At 44.0% G+C, this 24,412-nt stretch overlaps 1 protein-coding gene across 1 annotated transcript in view; it reads right to left on the bottom strand.

The window, feature by feature from the left end:
* Positions 1-24,412, bottom strand: part of LOC311504587 (glutamate receptor ionotropic, delta-1-like) — a gene marked incomplete at both ends in the record, with an annotated part of 347,750 nt that overhangs the window by 96,647 nt on the left and 226,691 nt on the right. The window contains one exon of the mRNA XM_084567775.1: positions 11,027-11,232. Within this exon, the coding sequence (XP_084423901.1) occupies positions 11,027-11,232 (206 nt within the window). The remainder of the gene's footprint in view (positions 1-11,026; positions 11,233-24,412) is intronic.

Below are 24,412 nucleotides of genomic sequence, written 5' to 3'. Positions count from 1 at the left end.
GAGAGACTGTGTGTGGCTTCCTGTTTCTATTAAGTTGTGGGGTCCAAGCTGTAACAGAATACTAATGTCACGGGGACATTTTGTCCCCACGGGGACATTTTGTCCCCACGGGGACATTTTCTGGGTTAAAACCTTTGATACTTGGTTTTAAGGAAGACACTGAACATGAGTCTGTGTTTATCTCTAATATTCTGTAACGATGGAGGAGGAAGGAGGAGGAAGACGAGGAGATGATTCCAGAGCAGAGCCACATATGTAGAGCTCTGTAGCTCTACTTCAACATAACATATGTTATAGAAGCTTTAACATCCTGCCTCTGCTCTACATGGACTCTGACAGGAGAAGTTTGATTTCTAAAACTTTACAAACTAAAGCTCTTTAAAAGAAAAACACTGAGTTCTGTCATATTCACTAATGTTTATCTAAAAACAGTTGTCTCCATTGTTCCTGTCAACAGCTCTTATATTGTATAAGTTATAAAAAGAAGCAAACAATGAACCAGTGTCACTTTCTATTAAGGTTGTGTTTAGTTTGTCTGGTTTGTGTCTTCTCTTTTTAATCAGTGATTTGATTCATTAATATTCTGTCACGTCCTGAAGAACATTTAACATCAGCCTGAATATAACAGTAATACTGAAGCTCTGGTTGGTCAGCTCGTCGTCATGGTTACCACAATAAACAACACTGAGCCTCAAGGAGGAGGAGGAGGAGGAGGTCAGAGAGGATAGAGGGGTCAACTAAACCTCACCCCCTCACTTCCTCCTTTGCTCGTGTATTAATCACTACGGCCACTAGCGTTCTGCTAGCAGTAGTTAGCATCAACCTGCTAACTTTATGTGATGAAAGTCTATAAATTCCATACGGAGCATGAAGGCATCGCTGGGTCAAAGCTTCAGGACGAGTAGAGCAACAACAACCAAGAACTGTGTTAGCATCAAGATTTATAGGACACAGCAAAATAAAAGAGAGTCTGAGTCACAGAGATGAACTTTAAGATCAGACACTGAGCCATCCATCCACCCCAACCTCCTCTCTCTGCTCCTATCACATGTACTTACATACAGTCAGCTCTCTCTCTCTCTTTTTAGTTTGCAGCCCAAACACAGAGTGTTGAATATTCTCAGGGTGGACTGAATAATTAAAACACAAGCTCTCAGTAACTCAGCCTGACTGGATTCACACTGAACTCAACAACAAACTTAGATTAGATGAACCTTTCTGATGGATTTAATGTGGACACTTCTTCTCATCTTGTCTCATCTTGTCTCATCTAATGAACCGACATGAAGAACCAGAAACATGACTAAAGAATGTCCCTGCATCTCAGCTGATGTCTAGTCTCTTGACATGTCCTCTTCCTCACTCTGCCTCGTCAGCCCCGTCCTGTCTCTGCTCAGGTGTGTGTTTACAGGTCGTGCTCTGAGAGATGATCTGATATTTGTCCTTACATCACGTCTCTTGGCCGCTGCGTCGTGTTTTCTCGTCTCTCCAGGCCGATGTCAGATTAGCGCTGTCAGACTGCTGCTTTATCAGTCACGCTGTCCGCCGGCCAAACAAACGACAGAACCCCCCCCCCCGTGACAAACGACATGCCCGCCCATCTCCTATCCATCTCTCATCCATCTCATACCGATGCCAAACTGGGAGATTGTCACACGAGTGTCCTCTCAGCAGCAGCAGGTCATGAACATGTCCAGCAGGTTGTCGTCTCTGCAGCTTGTTGTTGGTTTTTTGACATTAATGATGTAGTTTATGTGTTTCCTCAAACATACTGACCTTCTCCTTCTTCTTCTTCCACAATATGATTATCCTCTGTAAATCACGTCTCTAGGTGACGAATGAAAATGGTCAAATTACACATTGAGGTGACTGTCTGCTCCATAACTGGAGTCTGTATGAAGAAGGAGACCCGCGTGGTCAGAGGCGACGTCTGTGCCGCTGATCTCCAATCAGAGTTAATGCTTGTCAAGTATTCTCCACCTCCGCCTCCTTCCAGGCAATTAGATGGTGGCCGGAGCATTTACACTAAGTGCTCCAATTATAGCAGAGAGGTTCTGTGGGTGAGATCAATTATGATCACACAAGGAGGATGACAATGTCCGTTCCTTCTCTCCACTCTCTGCCCTTCATGGACACGGTTTGTTGACAGGACGGGTCAAAGAGACACCGCTCTGAACATCTTATTTGGAACAACGATAAAGACTCGTCTTAAATCCTTGTGTGTCTCGTGTGAGACCATGAGGCAGATTCCAAACATCCAGATGACTCCAACATTCAGGTTGACATGTAAAACTTCTTTGCCTGCTTATCCAAATCTGTTGCGTATAAAAGCTCATGTGTCCTCTAGCTAACGTTAACTTGATTAAACTTTAAACGAGTCCTCCTCATCAGATCTAGAGTCTCTACTCACTACGTCCTCTAGTGCTTCACATCTGTTTATCTGCAGTGTCCTAAATAATCAGTTGATGGTGTCAGGTTATAGACGCCAACGTGACAATAAGAGCTGAGGAAATAATTTAAAATTATGAAAATAAATTTGACTTGTTGCTCATTTTAGAATCAACAGTGAGGAGTGTGTGTCATATAAAGCCTAGAGGAGACAGAGGCTGACGGCTGATGCTCCTGATTTACAGTAGAAAACAATCAGAATTCAATCTGATGCTGCGAGTTTAACTTTGAGTCTAATTAATGACTCTGGGAGGTATTTGACTCCGGTGTAAGTCTGATCTGTTGCTTCCTGGTGGGGTCGGTGTGACTAATCCGACGGATCAGCTGGAGACGGCGCTGAAGCTGCAGCCTCCTCCACCGGGCAGCTGCTCCGTCTCTCTTTGAATGTGCACATATTTTTCTTTCTGCTGCCTTCAGAGTTTGTAATGGTTCAAATACTTCAATTTGCCGCCGCGTAGCCATGGCAACGACGGAAAGCCCGGAGAGGGAAACAATGCAGGAGCTGATTTTACCTGAGCTCTCTCAGCCTGGCTTCTCTCGGTCAATAAGGGACTTTTTATGCTGCTCTCTGCTTCCTTTATCATCAGCTTCAGGTCTGTGGTCCAACACTGAAGCTTTAGCAGCAAACACTGACTTCCTGACGCAGCGTTGATCTGTGCTCGGTCAGAGGACCTACAAATCCTCTTTTACTTTGTGCTGGCGCTGATTCATATCTTGTACTACCACCACAGACACAGAACGATGACACCGTCTTTTCAGGTTGGCTTAGTGTCACAGCGACGTGACGGCACCGTGAATCAGTTTACTGTGAAGCAGCACTCACAGGTTTGATGACTGCAACTGAAAGGAAAAGGAAAAACATGCCTGAAGCTACAGATGATGAGAGTTGTAGATTTCATGCCAAGTAATGATTTCAGAAGAAGAAGAAGAAGAACACGGTGCATGAATACGACGATGTTACCCTGAGGAGCCACAGATAATGGACTCCTGCCACCACTGATGTCTGATGAGTGTCTCTGGGAGGGGTCCAGACTGAGACGCTTGTTTTCAAGGACAAGAGTGAACTCTACTAATGGAGAGAGCTTTCTGTTTAAGGTCTGGACCCTGATATCTGTAACATCAGGGACACCAGCCAGACACTGAAGACTGACCTGTACATGGAGACCAGGGTCACAGAGACCAGGGTCCATAGAGACCAGGGTCATAGAGACCAGGGTCCATAGAGACCAGGGTCCATAGAGACCAGGGTCCATAGAGACCAGGGTCACAGAGACCAGGGTCCATAGAGACCAGGGTCCATAGAGACCAGGGTCATAGAGACCAGGGTCAGGAACATGGACCTGATGGTTCTGGTTTATTACTTCCCAGCATCCTCAAACCATCACCAGCAGGTAAGTCATCTGTTGGTGATGATATCATGTCCCATAGTTTGTTGACTATTTACAGAGTGACATTATAATGAGAACATTCAGAGATATGAACACATTTTAAAAGTCTCATCTGTAAACATCCAGCTGACATTTAAGAGATGTTTTTGGTCTCAGTAATATGAAGAGAGTGTTTGTTTCATCTTTCCACTGTTCACTCCGTCTGTCATCCTAAATATGAAGCTCAACCTTTGACATTAATATCTTTTATTTTCTGCAGACTCACATCACTTCTGATTCTGGAGTTTTTATTTATTTTTCTGTGGAGGCTGTAAAGTCTTTGTCTTGTCTTTTGCCTCCCTGTCTCTCTCTCTTCATTAGTGGTGCCGTCCTCCTCGTGGCCCACAAGGTCTGACTTGATGGGAGACAAATCCTAGAGTGATTAACGGTGATTAAGAAACACGCTGGGAAAGTGTGATGAAGCCACGTGGGACTGTCAACCTTGTCTTTAACGGCTCTCTAATCTGAGAATGTACAAGCCCAAACAGATGGGTCGTCATTCACATGCCAGTCATGTTCAGGACGGCTTCATCTGAAGCGTAGCAGCTCCAGCAGCCAGCCCACCAGCTTCTTACTACGTCTAAAGGTCAAAGTCTAACTGAGAAAATGTTCTTCAACCTTTTAACTTTTAGTTTAGAAGCAAAGTAAATTATGAACGACCTTCTGGTCATGGAGTAAATGTGAGGGAAATAAAAGTTACAATCAATAATAATAATAATACACGTTTAGAAAGCCTCCTCTGATTGGACCATGTGCTTCATGACTGTGCTGCAAAATAAATTCATTTAATAATGTGGTAAATGGAATAAAAGCTGAACATCTGATAAGTATAATCTGTCAGTGTGCAGCCGGTTCTCTGACTGATCATCATCATAATCACTTCATGTCACGTCATCTGTCAGTGAAGACAACAGGTGGACAGGTGGACAATGAGGCCGAACTAAACAAGAAGAACCAGGAGCTTCACATCAGCTGATCATGGATCATGAGCAGATTTTCTCATGCACATAAAGACGGATGGTGGCTGAGCTGCTCTGCATCAGGTGCTGGTAGAGCTGCATGTTTCTGAGATCTACCTGGTACCTGGAAGAAACACAGCTGGCTTCAACCAGACGTTTCACCTCATACGAGCAGGTCTTGGTCAAGATGTCTTCCTCTAGTTCTGGTCTGGGTGTTTCAGGCTGGAGGTTCTGTTAAGTGTCTTGAGACAATCTAAAATGTTAATGACTCTATAGAAATAAAACTGATTTGACTTGAGAAGACAAGGTACCGAGGAGACGTGGAGACGATTCAAAGCAACAAAACCTAGTGTACTATAGCATCCCTGCAGAGCGCCAGACGTCCAGCTCAATCATCAAGAACCACGAGAAGTGCCATCAATAAAACAACTAGAGAACGAGCATGTGTGTGTTTGTGTGTGTCAGTGTGTGTTTGTGTGTGTCTCTCAGTGTGTCTCTGTCTCAGTGTGTGTCTCTGTCTCAGTGTGTGTCTCTCAGTGTGTCTCTGTCTCAGTGTGTGTCTCTGTCTCAGTGTGCTAGAGTGAGCCAGAGAAGGACGAGGGCAGAAAATTGCTGTGTTTGTGTTTATGGAGGTCATTTTCAATTTGCTGTTTGAGTGTTTCTGCCCCGAGGACATATAGAAAAAACACACTCAACCACAGAGTAGTTGTCACCCATCACTGCTCAGCGGCATGATGGAATCCTGTCAATCAACACGTCTCCCTCGGCAACCAAGAGCTGCATCCCACCTCCCAATCTAAACTTCACTCCTCCAGCGATTTATCCCGTCTCCCATTTCCTCTCGCTCTGTCTGTCCCTGTAGTCGTCTGTGTCAGAGGAGAAACAAGCAGAGGAGAAGAAACAAGAGAGAGAGAGACGAAACAAGATAGCGAAGGAGGAAGAGTAGGAAGACAAGATGAAGAGAGGACAGAAGGGGAGGAAGAGGGGGATGAGGGTGAAGGAGAGGATTCTGTATTCTGTATATACCGTTTCTGTTAAACATTCCTGCTGTACTATGAGCCATTGTACCGAAATGTCTTTTTGATGAAAATCAAAATGACAAATAAAGTCTGTCTAAGTCTAAGGAAAAGGAGGAGATGCTGACGAAACATTAAAACACACAAACAGTCAAAGCAACACGCCAGCATCATGTATGAAGACAGTTCATCCAGAGGGAAGGTCATGATGGATCAGAACGGTGGCCGGTAGAGGACACCTCCAACTCTCAGAGCTGGATTCTGTTAAGGCTAGGACGTAGCATGCTAACCTCTAACGGTTAAAGGTCCCTGTTGTATCTAACAAAGAATGAAAGTAAGATTTAACATAGGACACATGAATGTAGAGTGTAGACATGGTGACGGTGAGGACACGTCACACAGACGTCATCATCCTACAGCAGACCACTCACATCTGATCAAATCAAACTCTGCAGCTACGACACAAATCCAGCTTTAGCCATCATGCTAATATTAGCATTGCTTTAAACCACAGAGAGCAAGTCAAACAGCAACGTGTCTCCATGTTACTGTTAAGATTAGTCCTGAAGGCTCTCTGCTCGTTTATCTGTCCACTGGTTTCAGCTGTGAATGAACTAAAGTCATCAAACTGAGAGAAGGTTGAGATCTGATGGAGACGACGCCACCTGAAGATCTGACTGGAAACGGACCAGAGAGAAAGACAACAACAAGTTCTGGGAGAGAGTCATGGCTGGTGGGTTTGTTATCGTAGCTGTGTGTGTTATTGTGTGTGTGTAACATGTGTGTGTGTGTTATTGTGTGTTTGCTGGTGTGAAATCTTGTCAAAGCTTTTAACAGGTTTCCATGACATTACTGAAGAGTGTAACTTCCATTCAGCTCGGTCTCACCCTCCTACGCCGTCATGTCCTGGTGCTAATGAATGTCTCAGCATGGAGACACACACACACTGAGCCCTCCTTCTATCTTTATGAGGACATACAACATTAACTAAAGCCTAACCCTAACCCTAACCCTTCACCTTTACCCCATAACCAAGCCTGAGCAGGTTTTAAAAGGACGACGTGGCCCCACAGCATTAGTATTCTACAAGAGTCTGGCCCCAACAGCTTCATAAAGACCAGCTCGCACACACTGAGAGAAGCCGTTTGTGTTTCTGAGCCAAAGCCTCCCACTCCTTTATAGACACTCACAGTCGGCCGTGGACATTAACACCACCATCACCATACCTGGAGGAAACCCAGCAACAACAGAGCTCTGAACTTCATTCAGACACGCTGAAAGAAACATAGAAAACCTCCTGTGGGATAATTTAATGTGAGTCTGATACAGAGACAGAGTGAGTTTATGTCTTTGAGCCACAGCCGACGAGCAGAGCTGGAGGTTCATCTGTGTCATTTCTGATTGCTAGCAAAAAACTGAAATACTCATAAAGCAGCTGAGCGGTGGGAAGAAGGACCAACGGGGTGAAGAACCCACAAATAAACATGTTGGCAGCAGCAGCTCTGCAGTAACGTGACCAGCGCTCACCAGCGCCTTAGCTAACTATAGCTACGTTAGCTGACCTGGAGCAGGACGCCTGGCGTGGATACATGTTGTCTTCAGACCCTGGTTGTTGTGGTGGACTCTGTCAACTCTCTAACTGCACCTTCACTCAGAGAAACAGCATCTACAAACAGGTTTTTATTTTAAAGTCTACCTGTCTGATACAAGAGGTCTCTGTCATCCTTTGAACCAAGACCGGCTTCTAAAGTAATCATGCCGCCGTGAATCCTGCTCCCAGGTCGACACCTTTAAACTCTTAGAGGTTTTAGGTGAAGAGAAACTTCAAACAGCCAAATGTGAAAACTCTGAGCTTCCATTATTCTGCGCAGTGAAGCTCAAACATCCAGAGAAATGACTTTGACACATTTCTGAGTGAAGGGAAGCTTTGAGAAAAGATGGAGCTGTGAACCTCTGATTGCAGCGTTAATAAATAACACCAGCGTGCTGCAGAGTGTGCTGAAGGATCACAATACTTGTCATGCTCATGATTCTACCATAAATGTCCTACAGATGTCCCCATGTCCCCTCAATGTGTCACAGTGGTCTGTCCTGTACTCTATATTCATGCTGGTCTTGGTTCTACTTGTGACCATTGGACACCTTTTAATCTGAGTGACATCCTCATTATGAGCTCTCAGATCTGAGGCTTCCAGCTGTGCCACGTATGCCTCTTATACCCCCCCCCCCCCCCCCAGACCACCCACCTACCCCTGCAGAAGCCTGAGCAGCGACTGACCGCTGTAGAAACCACAGAGAGCTGCTATAATGTGACTGAAATGACAGAGCAGCTCCATGTTATTACAGCTGTGACTGACGCAGGTATGGATGGAAAGACAGAGGCTGCATGTGACTGGACAGCAGCGTTAGGAATAAATGTACAGATGAAATCAACATGGAGACTAGAGCTGAGAACAGGCACGAGGCTGGGGGGGGGGGGGGGGGTCACCTCTCTGATATGTAATATTGGCTCACTTTAGTTAGACTGGCTTCTCTTTCAGGACTGGTGTGGACGTTGAAACATCAGCAGATTTGAAGTTTTATGTAGAAATGTAGAAACTACTTTCACCCAAACATCCACATCCTGTGTAGGAGACAGGAGACACCTGGACATGTGGCTGGACATACTGTCATGTGGTCTCAGGCCGATCATTGAACCAGACACAACGTTCAGAGTAAATGATTCATAAAGACAATAAACTAACCGTAAAAACAAAACAAGGATATAAAACTGTATGAACGTGAATAAAATAAAGAAAATAAAACGAATAAAAACTATGTATATAAAATATGTAAAATATCATATAAATACAAACTACACAATAATAAAAAATGTGTGTGTGTGTTGGATTCCTGGAAGGATCCACATTAATACTTAAAGCTGCTGCCATGACAACACAGCTTGACTGGCAGCATGACAGAAGAAGAAAATCTACTACTACACACACACACACACACACACACACACACACACACACACACACACACACACACACGCACACACACACCTGACAGGTAGGGATCTGAAAGAAGCTTGTGTGTGTCTGAGGTCAGAGATCATCCAGTACAGGAGAGACTGAGTCACACACTGAATAAGTCATAAGCACACACACACACACACACACACACACACACACACACACACACACACAGATCTTGCCTCATCCACACTGTCATCCTGGGCAGGCGTCTTAGGAGTCTCTTCCTCTCAGTTCAGAGTGATGTGACTCCTCAGACTCACTGATCAGTCACTGATTAAACCCAGAGGAGAAATATTCTGCTTTTATTCAGGACACATCTGTAAAAACTGAATCTAACCAAGAACTTAAAATGAGAACTAGAGCAATCCTAAAGGTTCTAGACGAACACAGACACAGAGAGCTAAATGAGTTTGAGATTAAAACCAGATAATGAGCAAAGATAAAACTGAGACCTGTCCTGTTCACACTGGATCAACACAAACCTACCTGGTCTGAAGATCTGTACCTTCCTGGAGGAGACACAGCTTCACTGGTTCCACTTTAAATCTCCTTCAGTTTGTTCATTAATTCATGAGGAATCCAGAAGTCGGGGGAACTTTGTGTTTATTCATTATTCTCCTGTTTCATGTTAATATCTCAGAGCAGAAGAGATACACAAAGCTGCAGATGTTCTATTTTCCTGGGAACCATGAACGACTCACGATGCATTCAATAAAAACACCAAACTCAGACGTTATGTTCATGTTACTGTGATTAGATTCCAGCTCCGTGTATTGATTCAGGTTAGGAGCCCGTCTTCATTCCACTGTGTTCGTACCTGGACCACAGACAACATGGTGTATGCAGACGGAGGAAATCAGCAGCTGTCAACAGCGTCCAGCTCTACATGAGCTCTGTGTTTGTATGAGCACAGCGTCGCACGTCAGCTAAATAATTCAAAGCATTCAACACAGAAATAAATCAGTTTGATCCACGGACAGAATCCACCGTGAAAAATGAAACAGCTAATAAATACGGAGCAGCGCTCGGCTCCTGCACCAACCAGCTCCATCTGTCACTCCAGGTGGCCACTTACACCTGGACACACACACACACACACACACACACACACACACACACTCCGACACAGAGCCGGCGTACAGATGAGCCTGATCCAGTGTGTGTTGACAGCGTGGACAAACCCACGCAGCCAGCCATTCTTCATGCACAGCCCTTTGATCTCTTTAAACTCTCATTTGTTAACGTCATATGCTGCTATTTCATGGATTATTATTTTTTTTGCAGACGCGTTTCTGGTACACACACGCTCGACAAATCATTTGCTGCAAACATGAACTGAATCTGCTGCTACTCTCCACGGTGAGCAAGTCAAACCATGGACTCTAAATATTCCTCTGATGATCAGGTGTACAGGTCTGGTGGACCGTGCATTTTAGTTATTATTTTTATATTTCAAGTTAAAATCAGAAACTAAATGTGGAAAACCAGCTGTTATTTGATTTTCATTATAAAATCCAAAAACATCTAAGCTTTCTTTTATTGTGTAGTCTAAAAGATTTAATAAATAATCTCTATAGATGAACCAAGATGACAGGGTTGGGTTTCATTAAAACATCTGATATCTATTCCAGAGAAGAGCTGAGGACGGTAGATTTAGTTTAAAGTTAAATTATTAGAATCTAAAATATCTCTGAATGAACTGATGTTGAATCAGTAGCGCCGCTCAGACCTAAAAACTAGAATCCATGTGGAAACATCTTGATTATCTTCTTCTACTGAATCAGTTCATTGAAGTCAATAAAGCTGCAGATAACCTTCCTCTTCTTCTACTGGTCTATTTCCAGTAGATTTAATGCTCCTCCATGTTGATCATGTTGCTGTAGCCAGCGTCTTTTAATCAGACTCACCGTCCCTGAGTTCACACCAGCTTCTCGCTTCACTTCATTCAAACTCATTCTGTCTCTGCACCAGCTCAGTCGTCTTTAAGTCAGCCAGTCAGACCTAGAATAAGCTCATACATCCTCCACTCTCTTCTTTCCACGCAGCTGTGACCGGTGGTGCAGTAAAGTGTGTGCAGACTTCTTCTCTGCAGATAAACCCTCTACACACAGATTAAAGAGGCCTTCAACAAGGAAGCAAAGCGAGCATGGACCGACCTGCTGGATGAAGGTGTGCGCTCCGTTGGGGCTGAGCAGCAGGATGGCCCTGCGGAGCGTGTCCCGGTATCGGTTGAGCTCCTCGGTCCTCATGGTGGTGAAGAGGTTGGTGAAGACTCTACTGATGTTCCTGTCCACTCTCTGCAGCGCCACGTCCACGCCCTGACGGGACGTCTGGTCCAGAAAACCCTGCAGCCCTCGGATATCTGGAGGAACAAGGAAAGGAGGACAGAGGGTCAAACATAAATCTGTCCAACTGCAGGGACATGTCAGGACATGTCTCTTGATATCTGCAGAGACATGATTACCACAGTCTGGTACAACATCTGGAATGTTCTAAAATGAATGTCTCTCCAAGAGGAAAAGCTGGACTGTGTTTCTGTTTAAACCCTGGTCTTGACCCTGAGACACGTTCACCACTGATCGTAGACACATGTAAACCTGATAAAGTGAGAACAGATGCAGAGTGACTTAAAGCAGCTTAAAACTGAGCTGAATCAACGGACTACACAGATCCATCAAAACACAACACTTCAGCACCATCATGCATGAATGTGATAGTTTCAAACTGCTTCTCTCAGACGCTGAAAGTCCTTCTACGTGCATGAATCACTGATGAGGAGGGTCCTGAATGTTCCCATCAAGAACCTGTTGGCAACAAGTAGAACAGAAATCATCTCCATCAACGTGTCCTCCAAAAAAAAGAAGTAACCTGAGCTTTCAGCCTGACGTCAGTCCTCAGTGGAGAGAAGATCAGAGAGAATGGAGATTTGTTTCTGGTTTACATGCAGAGGACGCCCAGCGTTCACATCGAGGACAAAGAAATAAATTCACCGTGTGGTAGCCGCTTAAGTGATGATGATTGGCTAAGGTAGGGTAAGATTTCATGGTGAGCCAATCAGCGGCAGGGCAGTGTTCAGTTGGGCGGGTGTTGTTTACACACAAACAGCTCATAGCAGTATCACACAGTGATCAGAGACAGACTGCAGCAATGGAGAGATCAGAGCATTCAGAGAGGTAACCTCAGTGAGGTAAAAGACAAGAACGTACGCGTGAAGTGAACATTAGCTCAGAAAAAAAAATCCAATTCTTAGACGTATTTAAACATATATTTTTTTTAAAAAGTAACGCAATAGTTACTTTCCCTGGTAACTAGTTACTTTTATAGTGGAGAAATTCAGTTACTAACTCAGTTACTTTTTGAGAGAAGTAACTAATAACTATAACTAATTACTTTTTAAAAGTAACGTGCCCAACACTGATTGTTTCCAGACTCCACCTCCATCAGAACCACAGTCTAGTAACTCTCCATCATCCCTCTGCATCACATGGACAGTCCTCCAACCAATCAGAGACATTTACACTAACTCAGATGACACATCAAGCCACGGCCACAAACGATCTGATTGGCCCAGCAGATCTTTACTGGAGCAGAATCAGTTCCCGACAGAGAGACTCCAGATCAACTTGTGTAGGTGGAGGAGGTTGGTGTCACATGTTTAACGATCAGAGGAAACGCTCCTGAGAATCCTTCCTGAAAATACTGGAGGAGGGACACCTGCTCAGATAGTCCTCATCCCTCCATCTTTTCTTTCCTCAGTTTCCTGAAGCAGATTCTTGATGCGTTTTAAAGAGAAGCTGCTTGTTTCAACTCTTTAGTTCTATTTGACATTTTCGGAGCATGAGGACGTAAACCTGAAAGAATCAAAAGCCAGTTAGACTTCTTTCTCTAAGGATCATTGTTCTCAAGGTTGTAAGGCTCACACATATATATATATATATATATATATATATATATATTTAATTTAGAGTTTGAGCAGATCTCGTTTGATTTGATTAACTGAAGTGAACGCTCACTCTTGTCGGTTTCTCTTCAAAGCTCAGCTGATTCAAACGTCTGTGAAGAAGTCGCTTTCATCTTCACTGCAGCAAAACTAAAAACCATCAGACAAAGAAATAGAAGAGCAGTTCTTATTTGATTTCTACGAAGGCTCTGAGGTGATCACTTAGAGCTTTTCTCCAAACTGCCAGAGAAGTTTCAGACAAGGCAGCGTGTTGTGTTCTGCTCCGTTATAGCTGGTGACAGGTTATTTGGCCTGAACATCTCTTCTTTTTCTCCTCCCGCCATCCTTCTCCGTCTATTAGCGCTGACAGCTGCTTGTACCGAGCTACCGAGCTCTGAATGACTCCCACTGCCACTCTCTCCTCCTAGCTGCTTTATCTCAGGGTTTTTGTTCTCCATTTCATTTTCTGTCCGTCAGTCAGTCAGTCAGTCAGTCAGTCCGTCAGTCCGTCCGTCAGTCAGTCTTACCTTCCCACTCCTCCGGGGGAAAGAACATCCAGTCACTGTGGCAGAATAATCCAGTCACTATATATCATGAATGTGAATCCAGCGCTCTGAGCTTCAGTTCTTATATCAGTCTCAACCACTTTCTAAACCTGTGAGCCTCATAAATGAAACAATAGTCAGAGAATCCGGTTGGCTGTTTTAATTGAAGGACCTTAAACTAAATAATTTAAACATATTTAAATCGTATCTGGTTTTACTCTAAATGAATGTATAAAGTATGAACTAATTACAGGTTGATTCAATAAAATAAATAACTCCATAATGATATTCTTAACCTTTTAAAGATTAACACAGATTTCCTTAAAAAAACAACAACAAAAAACTAGAAAGTCCATGAATGCGGCCATTTTGGAAATGGCTGCCAAAAGCTAGTGAGTGCAGAGTCTGGATCAGTCCAGCAGGGGGCAGGTGAGGTTTTCAGGTGTTTCAGGTAAGTACTGTTGAGGTCTCAGAGCCTCACGATCAAATATAAAAACAAGGTGAAGGTTTTCTGACAAGTATTAAATCTATTTATGAGCTTCTGTTGGATTAATAATAAAACTGTTCCTACTCTTTATTTTATAATGTTTCTATGTTACTCAGTCTATACTGCAGCTGTTAATTATCTGCACCAGTATAAGTTCAGTGCATTCATTCTCCAAACAAGTCATTTTATTCCTCTTACTCACTGTTTGCCATTCATACATCATTAACAGTGTTAATGTTGATCATTTATCAGAATGCATCTTTCTTTCTTCAGCTCCCAGAGCGAACGGCATCTTCACAAATCAGCTGGAGGAGAAATAATCCGTCCTCCTCTGGAGCTGAAGCGCTGGAACAACAACAGTGAAGGTCTTTAAAGCAGTTTACTGAGCTGCACGCCAAGGCACGGTTCAACTTCTCCAGAGCCACTTTGAGCAAGGCACTGTAGAGGCCGGCACTTATCCCCCCTCCCCCCGTCAGCGTCACACCGAGGCTCTCCCCTCCTCAGAAAATACTCCAGACTGAATTAAGATTCACATGATGTGGAAATGTGGGCAAATATTTAAAGGCCAGCGACGGCAGAGATTCTAACATTTACACCAGAGCCGTTTGCAAATATTGAACCATGGAAATTCAAATGTCAATTATTCTGGGTTGAGTCAAACACATTTCTATCACTTTTTGACAAACCTCAGATTTTCGACCATTTCAACAAAAAACACATATTTAACCTCCCTAAACAGTTTTAATCTTCATGCGAGTTCACCTTCAACTGTTGAACGCTGATGCAGCTGCAAATACAAGATGATCTGGACACAAGTGGAAGCGTCTCAGGTCTTTACCACATGAGCTGAAACCCTCAAATAAAACAGAAGCCTACAGTTTGGAGCCGCGGGTGAAATAAATCACTCAGGATGATTCTAAATGTTTCATGTGGATTAACAACGTCTTGGCACAGCTCCACAGAGCAGTGAGTGCTTTCTCTGCATGCTAATCAGCCCATCTCAAGGTAAAAGCTCTAATTTAAATGTATAGATGTTATTTAAATAAATCCCCCTGAGCCGATGCGCTAAAAGTTTTATTATACTGAGAAAAAAAAATCAATGATTCCAGTTGATGTCATGTGACGGAGAAGGAGAGAGTGACGTTTAACTCTCAGGAAACACAGGAACTTTAAAACAAGGTGATCATTAAATGAAAGCTGCTCCTGGATCCTCAGAAGCAGAACCTGCAGACGCATTTCTCAGGTATTTAAGTTTAAGCTCCACAGCCTGGGTCTGTTTCACATTTAAAACTGAACATGTTGCTCATGAAGAAGCCAGCGTCTCCCAGCAGCTTCCCACCGTCTCTTTAAGATGCGGCTGCTTGGAATCACAAGCCTCATAGAAAGTGACATTTTCCTTCTGTTGCACTTTGTGTACGTCGCTCTCAGTGAACGTCAGCGCTAAATGTTGTGACTGTGACCGGAGACGCCGCCACGTTGCAGCCTCCAGGCTCCAGGTAGCTCCTCCTGCTCCAGGCTGATGTTTCCTCTTCTGATCTGGAACGCCACTTCACCTCTGAGTCACCGATCCATCCAAAACAAAGTGAACCTGGGACAGACCCGGGCCACAAATACCCTCCACACTTCACAACACATCAGGGCAGTAAGAGGAGAAGAGAGCCAGCCCTGAGGTGTCCCTGTCTGCTTCCAGTCCTCACGTAGTTTACAGGACAAACATGAAGCTTCTCATATCTGAAAGATCACTCAACAGTTTACACTAATAAGAAGGAGGACGTTCTGCTTCAGTGAACATGACTCTAATACAACGACCAGTTTAACAGTCCTCACCGAGAAGCAGGTTTCATCCCCCACTGGCTCTCAACACCTGTACATATTGATCGGAGGCTCCCAACAGCGAGCAGCTTCCTCCTCCACAGCTATGGATTCATTACAGCAGGAAGCCCAGAGGCCCTGAATATTAATTACACGAAGTTTAAATCAAAGAAAACACAACTGACCTGACAGAGAAAAGGTTTCAGGACATAAAGGTAGTCTCTGAAGTGAAACCTTCTCAACACAGCACAAAGCAGATTCAGTTCTCCTCAGAGTCAGTCTGGTTGCCTGGTTACCGTACCTGGTTTAAACCTCCATCAGGATTTCATTCTGATCCAGAGGAGAAAAAAAAAACACCTCTCCATCACCTGGATCCTCCTCCAACCAATCAGAGACATCTAAACTCATCAGATGACGTGTGTGACTACTGTTACTCTCTATCACCACATTAAGCCCCGCCCAAGCGATCTGATTGGTCCAGCAGATCTTTGCAGGAGCAGAATGAGTGCTCCAGCATAAAGCACAAAGATGAAAAGCTGCTGCAGCTGATTAACCCTAGAACATGTGATGTTTGTGTTGCTGCTGTCTGAGGTGTGTGGGTCCTTGGACACCTTCAGTCTGTTCTCTCACGTCATCACCAGCGTCTCTGTTCATGTTCAGGTTAGTGTTTGTGTTTAAATCAGACCATGGTTTATGCTAACGTAGCATTAGCAGCTATCATCCTGTCACAGGGTTGGTTAATCCAGCAAAACAACAAATGAATAAAACATAACTGAAGCTAGTTTTACTTTATTCATATTTATTCTCTGATACCAGAGCTAGCTAAGCAGTCCTGGAATTTGCATGTAATTCATGTTTAGTGTAATGCTCATGAATAAATATCATTTAGTGGTAATTACCATGGAATTCATTTGGTCAGAAACATTTTTATAGTCAGCTCATCATTTGGAGCCTCTCATCTCTCCCACAGCTGTCAGGACAAGTCTCACATGTCCCAGGGACAGGTGGACCAAAGTTCCCAGCTCCATTATTTTCTTTTTATTCGTTAAAATTTCCCTAATTTTTCACTAGTTTTAGAGTCTCTTTATATGAGCCCTCCTGAGATACCTTTATGTGTTTTATGAGACATTTTATAGTTGAAAGTAAAGTACTTCAATTTACCATCTACTGTTGTACTTGAACATATTTTGATGAGGAGTATTTTTTATCAGGTGAAATAAACCCAACGTTGATGGTGGTACTAATTATAACATTAGTGTTCTAGGGTTAAGCTAACTGTCTGAATTCACTTCCACAGACTAAAAACAGGAGCAGACGTAGGAGCTGTAGTCTACAGAGGTCCCAGCGCCATCAGGAGCATCAGAGGCTATGACACATCTGACCGAGCGTCTCCAGCAGATAAGAACACCAACATCTGAGGTCTTTGCAGATATTTCTAAATCAACAAAACTGTGAAGCACCAAAGACTGAAGGAGAACTCCACTGATTCATGTCTGTTCACCTCGGCTGCAGGTTAAAGAGCTAAAGCTGCTTCCAGCGCAGTGGGAGACGTGGACACGAGGAAGACGAACTCATGGAATCATGAAGAACATATTTCTGTTTCCTCTGCATCAACACACGAGTGGAGAGATTCTCTTATTAGACGAAACTTTAGTGTTCTTGATGTCTTCCTCATTAACGTGTCCACTGTGTCTCTGTCCACTTCTGTTGTAGAGATTCAGGGTAACGTGGAGCCGTCTGCAGAGAACATCTGAGTCAGACTGAAAGTCATTCAGGTCTCTGAACCAGTCGTCTTAAACACGTCCAGGTTGCAGACATCTTGTGTGACTCCTGGTTTCCCTGAGTACAGACTTTAATACAGAAGTAAATCAGGATGAAATAAATGAACTTTACATGTTGTTGTAGTTGTTCTTGGGCCTTTGAGACGACCCTTTGCAGATATGTCATAAAATCATAAAGAGACTGACTCTCTACTTCCTTTAGTTGAAACATTTTAAATTAAAAGTTGACTTGAAAACATGTTCCTCTTGTTTCCAATGCATCTGATTAAAGTTTGGCTGTTTCCGTCCTCACAGAGGAAACACTGGACTTCAGGAAATTCCCTCCCGGCAGATTTAATTGAAAGCACCATGTCTGACTGGTTTGCTTAAGCCCGACGTCGTCCTGCTGCCCCGTGGCTTGTGGAAGCCTTGATGTGTGGTCTGTAATCGTGCGTTTGCTGTTACAGATCCGTCCGAGCGCACAGAGCAACGTGAGCGCTAATGAAGCTGCTTCTCTGAACCGTGACGACGGAAAAAGGGAAAATGCAAAGAGGTAAAAAGTAGAGCTGCAGTGGAGGCGTTTCCCTGACAGCGCAGTTCATTTATCAGCCGGCTGCTGGAAAGGAGATTTTAATTACCCACACACATTGTGAAGAGACCAGGACGCAGTGAAACTGGAGAGGGATGTAGAATGAGGGATAATGAATGAGACACGGAGTGATGAGAAAACAGCACAGGAGGAAAGAGAAGAAGAAGAAACAAGGAGAGAAAGAGGTGGTGAGTGTTTGTGACGACGGATAATTGAGGCCTCTCCTCCACGCCGCCGGAGACAGGTGTGATATTTAACTCCTCCTGCAGCCAGAGAGGATTCTCCACACTGAACATCCATGAAACACACACCTGCTCTAACCTTTACTGCCTGGAAACAAAGATGGAGGACAGCAGCTGTTTGTAGTCACTGCAGCTGTGAGGACTGCTCTGACAGACGGTCCAGCAGAGCTCTGACCTTCAGTGACCTTCAGCTCCTCCACCCTCAGCTCCTCCACCCTCAGCTCCATCATTAAACCCTTCACATGTTCCATTGTCTTGTCCTGAACAGTCTGAAGTCTCTGACTCTGTCTCGGCCTGAAGACACGTCCTGGTACAGTTAGTGCTGGTCTGGATCAAAACCACGTCTCTAAACCTGATCTCACAGCGGTGAAATACAGCGTCACATATCCTCATGTGAAGGAGAACCAGGAGAACCAGGAGAACCAGGAGAACCAGGAGCCTCACACACCGACTGTGTCTCATGTCAAACTTGTTGTCGCTTATGAACAAGGAGCTGCAGGTGTAACTGGTTTAAAGTCAGGAGCAGAGAACATTAGAGGCATCTGACCTGAAGACTGATTCCTTTCTTAAATGTCACAACAAGGTTTTACCACATGTGGAAGTGGCGTCAGTACGGTAAGCATAAAGGGACATTTACCAGTCATTTAAGACTGAGTACAACCAAAGCTTGCTTTATGACTCTGCATCAGCTCCTACTCTGTTGTAAACATCTCTGATCAAACGCTGGAATTAACCAGAGATCAGATTCCTCCAGTTTTAGCTTCTCTTCATTGGCTCCTCCTTACAGACACCCTCCCTACTTTTAAGGTCAGGACTAAGACTTTTCTTTTTGATCAAGCTTATTAGAGCTGGACTGAACCATCTCTTAGTGATGCTGCTATAGGCCTAGGCTGCTGGAGGACCATGCACTGGGGACATGTCCTCTACTCTCTTATCTATTACTAGTCATGTAGTTCTGTTCTATTACTGTATAACATGTTAACTGCTGTGTGTCCCTCTCTTCTTTCTTGTTGTTCATTTATATAAATGAAATTGAACTGAACTGAAATGAATGATTTATTCTGCTAAAGCTGCGTTCAGTTTCTTCAAACTGAGCGACTCACGTTGGAGTTAGAAGCAAATAAACGTTGAACAACAAGTGAAATCTGCAAACGAGACGAGAGATGACGTCTGAGTAGATGTTGTAGGAGGAGGAGGAGGAGGGAGGAGGAGGAGGAGGAGGAGGAGGGAGGAGGAGGAGGAGGAGGAGGAGGAGGAGGAGGAGGAGGAGGGAGGAGTTTCATTTCTTCTATTAAACCATATTAACTTATATGAAGTCAGACTCAAGGAGTGTCAACATCACAGCTGCCAGCGCCTGACGCCTGTAGAAGTTTGATTGCAAAGTAAAAACAAAGGCTGAGCCCAGGGGAAGGACGTTTTGGTGAAATCAGTGGTTTCTCATGTTCATGCTCTGTACAGCTGATTCCCTCAGTAAACTGACTGAATCCTTTCTACAGAAGAAAGTCAGCGTCTCCAGAGAAGCTGAAAGCCTCACTGGCCTTGTTTCCTGATGACTGTTAACAACATGCTACACGTTACCTACAGACCAGACGTGGATCATGACCATAAATCAGCCTTATTCTCCGCTGTCTTTCTAAACACAATCAAACAGCAAACACACCGTGGTGAATTCTAATCAGCGTTTGTGGGGAGGTGAACGTCAAATGCAGAACCATAAATCTGACTTAACTCTGAGACGCACAGATGTCTCCATGTATGTAGATATAAATCAAAGTAATGTCGACATCAGCGGCCACCTACAGCTCAGCACCATGAGGACCAAACATGGCGGTGGGAGCTGGAAGCCGTCACGGTCCTCTGGCTCCACTCGTCCTCCTTAGTGTCAACTCTCTGAGCGGCTGTGATGTGTTTCTTCTACAGGAATCAATACACGACTTCACTTCCTGTTTGCATTGCTGACAGCTCTGGATTGGACAGTACCACAGATGTTTACATACGACTGAAGAGTTTTATTAGCTCTTAATAAAACCTGAAACGTGCTGGCTGTTACTAAGAACACAAAAGAAGAACTTAATGACAGTTACAAGTTCTATCTGCCAATAATCTTCTCTATCATCTTATTACTCAGATAAAATGAAACCAGTCACAGTTCCACAGAGGTAAAGACAAAAGATATTTTACAGTATATCTTATCATAAAGCTTATGATGGATAAAACGGCAGAACAGGCCTTTAAACATTTAGTCACAATAGTTTCCAGTCAGATGATTGATCACATTTCAGCTTCTTCTTAAAAATATAAAACAAAAACAATTTATTGTAGTTGTTCAGACCCTTTAACATTCACGCTGGGTGATCTGATCACAAGTTCAGGTGTGAACTCACAATGGTCACATTAAAGACCACCTACTCAACAGGGCTGATCTGAGGAAGAGGAGTTTAACTCATTCATTCAACCACTAGTAGAACTGGAATCAACAAGAGAGTCTTTCCATCTTGTTCCAACATCTGGATCATGTCTCCAAGTCAACCAGCAGCTGTTGATGGTTCTGATCCAGCGGTAGGTAGAGATCCATTAGAGACAGCAGCTGCTACAATATTCTACTGACCACATGATGGCGCTGCTGATTTACAGACACACAAACTGAGATCAGATCTCAAGTGCTGGCTGGGGACGCATGTGGAGACACAGGGACAGGTCTGGGGGGGGTCTACATATGAGTTCAGTTTCTTCTCAGCGACATGTTCATGAGTCCTTCTTCAGGACACACAGATCGTTTCTAGTGAAAGAAACAAGCACAGAAGCCGAGCGTAGAGAAGCAGAGCTGTCTGATTTATTCTGAATTCTCTGCGGCTCCTCCACGTCGTTATGACTAGAACATACATGCAGCTCTCCCCTGTGTTATCTTTAGCCTCTGAACATCAACAGGTCTCACACTAACAAGGCCGGTGTATAATTTACCCGCCGGGGTTCTTCTCGTGATCGGAATATGATGTTGATGCATGGGGCGTATAAAATGCAAATGTGAGGCTCCAGAACGCCTCTCGCTGCTCCGCTCGCGCTCCCCTGCCAAGGTGCTATGTAAATGAAGTCAATCAAAGAGCCGCGAGCAACTTTACAGCCGCCATCACAAGCCTATCAAACCTCGTCAGAGGCGCGTGAGACGAGGGCTCTGCAGAGAGAGCAGGAGTAAAAACCATCAGACACATTCAAGTATTAATATTTAAGAGCTTTTATTTTGTTTTAGGGTTGGTCTTCATCATGATGTATGATGATAGCATCTGTCATCTCCAACAGGACGGAGCAGTCTGAATGAAACCGAGCAGCATCTCTCCAGGTTTTCAGCCCGACATTCGTCTTTGTGGCAGAAATGCCCTGAACTCAGCGTCATTAATATCCAGCTGATCAAATAAATCATGTGAAGATGAAGAAGTCCTCAGACAGAAATGACTGCACTCATTCTGGTTGTTTTCAGCCTGATGAGAGTGTTTCCATGAAAAGATGAGAGTGAGTACATTTATTATTGATCAGCACAGTTTCATGAAAATCAAGTCGTTTTATTTGTTCTGTCTTGATCTATAACTCTAGAACCTGCTCCAACAATAAATACATGTCTAGGTGTGAAAACTGTTTAGTTCCAGAGACAACAAACTATTGATGCATTTTTAAAACCTCTTTTTATGAGGAGACTCTTTACTCTTTTTTTCCAGATGACTCAGATGAACCAGGACGTGTTCGACTGAGAACCTTAGTTCTACCAGATACGTTTCCACCATACGGAGCATTTACATCTAGAACGTGTGTTTACATGAGATAAAAGAACAGGAAATGTGTGTGAACACATCTGGACTGTAAACCAGCCTGTTATCGTTCTTAAAGCACATGATCAGTAACTTTAATTACAAATGAGCTGATCAAGTCTGTGAGTCGTGATCAACATATTCCTAAAATCAAACAGCAGCTCTGAATTATTCAGCCTTTAATTCACCGTGTTCACTTTTTTTAATCTCGTCTGCACAAATGAGTCATTTGAAACTCATGCTGGGAGTTTATCGTCTTCTCTTTATCTCTGTGGAAATAAACCGGAGGCTGATAATGAGTGATAATCACCAACGCTTAATGCAACGACAAAGAAAAGAGTGATAAAAAGGAGCTGCTGAACGGGACGCAACACGGCGAACTGAACCTGATGGTTTCAGAAACTTCACAAACTGAAACTTCATCCAAACAGGAAGTAGAACGAAGGCGGGAACTTTGCTGAGTTTACCGCTCAGAGGCATGGAGGGGGCGGGGCTTATATGACCTACAGTGATATAGTGCAGCCACCAGGGGGAGCTCCACATGCTTTGGCTCCACTGTAGAGGAGCGTCCACTTTTTTTACAGTATGTGTTGCTGACACGGCCACGCCTGATGGAGGTGGAGCTGCTGCTTGCTGCTCAATGCTCAGCTGTGTGTGTTGGTGTGTGTTACTGTGTGTGTCAGTGTGTGTGGTGGTGTGTTTGTGTGTGTGTTGGTGTGTGTTACAGCGGTGGCCACAGCTGTAGTCGACCAGGCGATTCATGTTGCCTGGAACTAATCATGTTACAGGAAAATGTAGAGCAGGGACACGTTGGTCCTGATGCTGACCCTGTAGAGTGTCAGTGTGTGTTGGTGTGTGTTAGTATGTGTTAGTGTCTGTTAGTGTGTGTTTGTTAGTGTCTGTTAGGGTGTGTTAGTGTGTGTTTGTGGTTGTGATGAGTTGAAGCCGCTCAGCCTGCAGCCAGGGACGGACGTGTGGACGTGTTTATGGATCTTTCAGCTTGTTTCAGATATAAAATTCTTTTTGTATCTGAGGAGCCTCTTCTGGTTCTGTTGCTTTCTAAATGTACAATACGTTATCGACGTCTCTGTCTGATGAGCGGAGATGCAGCAGATAAAAAGAGAAAGGGCCGACTTTGAAGATGGATCTATTTTAGTTTTGATTTGTGTCGTACTTTGAGTTTTTAGGGTGAATTGTTGACCTCCAACAACCTACACATCTGTTCAGCAGAACTCAACAAGGTCTGCTGCTGTTTTATTTCAGCCTTTTTTGTCTCCATGACTATAGCTCATTAAATTATCTCACCTTTAAAGATCTAAAAACGTATTTATTGTTCAAGCCGTCAATTAGCAGTCGATTGTTGCCGGTGAGCTAACCAGAGGTGGTAATCAGAGGTCTGAAACAAGGCTAGAAATGAATGAGAAGATAAATGCTGCAGCTTTCCACCGTGTATCTGCGATCAGTTTGACATTTGTATCATGTAAATGTGATGAAATCAGATGGAACATCAACAGATCACTGCTAACGTGGACGTATCAAAGGCTGCTAGCCGACCCGACACCTCAGCGGTTGCTTTTATCAAGCGCCTGACATTTCAGTTCCAGGACGTGTTATTGGACAAACAGTCGGCGGCTGTTTGAGATAATAAACTGCAGCTTCATGTTCAGCCGTGAAGCTTCATGTCCCTTCTGTGACCCCGTAGCGGGCGTTGGTGTGAAGCCATGTGCTTTGTTTGCCTCCTTAAGACCTCTGCGTCTGCATTCATAGCAGAGCCAACAGAGCAGATCAGGAGCTAAGTATGTGGAGGATGAGGACGGCTCAGTGTGTTTGCTGTGGACGTATGGATTTACTGTACGTCCACCGTCAGACTGAGCCTGGCGGGACAGGAAGCGCGCTGTGGATTTGATCTTTGAATGTCAATGACGAGCAACTGGTCTCTTGACATTTTACACTGACTTTATTTCACATGTTGGAGATTTTATTAAGGATCTCAACGTTTACAGTAATTTACAGCCTCCAGGGGGACAGCAGTGGTCAAATTAGCAGGCAAGCTAAATACTGTCCAAAAGCAGGTTATTGATATTTGGTGAAATGGCAGTAAATCCTTTCACTAATCTCTGTACAACATTAAACACAAACGTGCAAAGTGCATCTTATACAGCTACTTTTACTACTTTAGACAGAACGGGACAAAGACCAGCTGATGACCACATGGAGGGTGATCCTCTGTCGGACTCCCAGAGATGCTGAGGTACAAAGCTGAAGCTGTCATCCTCAGGTGATCAGCATCCAGCCCATCAACTCCAGAAACAGAGACTCTGACTCAACGTTCAACTCCAGAGAAGAAACGGAGCCAGTCCTACTGAC

Source organism: Chelon labrosus, assembly GCF_963514085.1.
Source record: "Chelon labrosus genome assembly, chromosome: 19".
Lineage (NCBI taxonomy): Eukaryota > Metazoa > Chordata > Actinopteri > Mugiliformes > Mugilidae > Chelon > Chelon labrosus.
The sequence above is the reverse complement of the archived record's forward strand: the minus strand, read 5'-3'. Positions and strand labels throughout refer to the sequence as shown.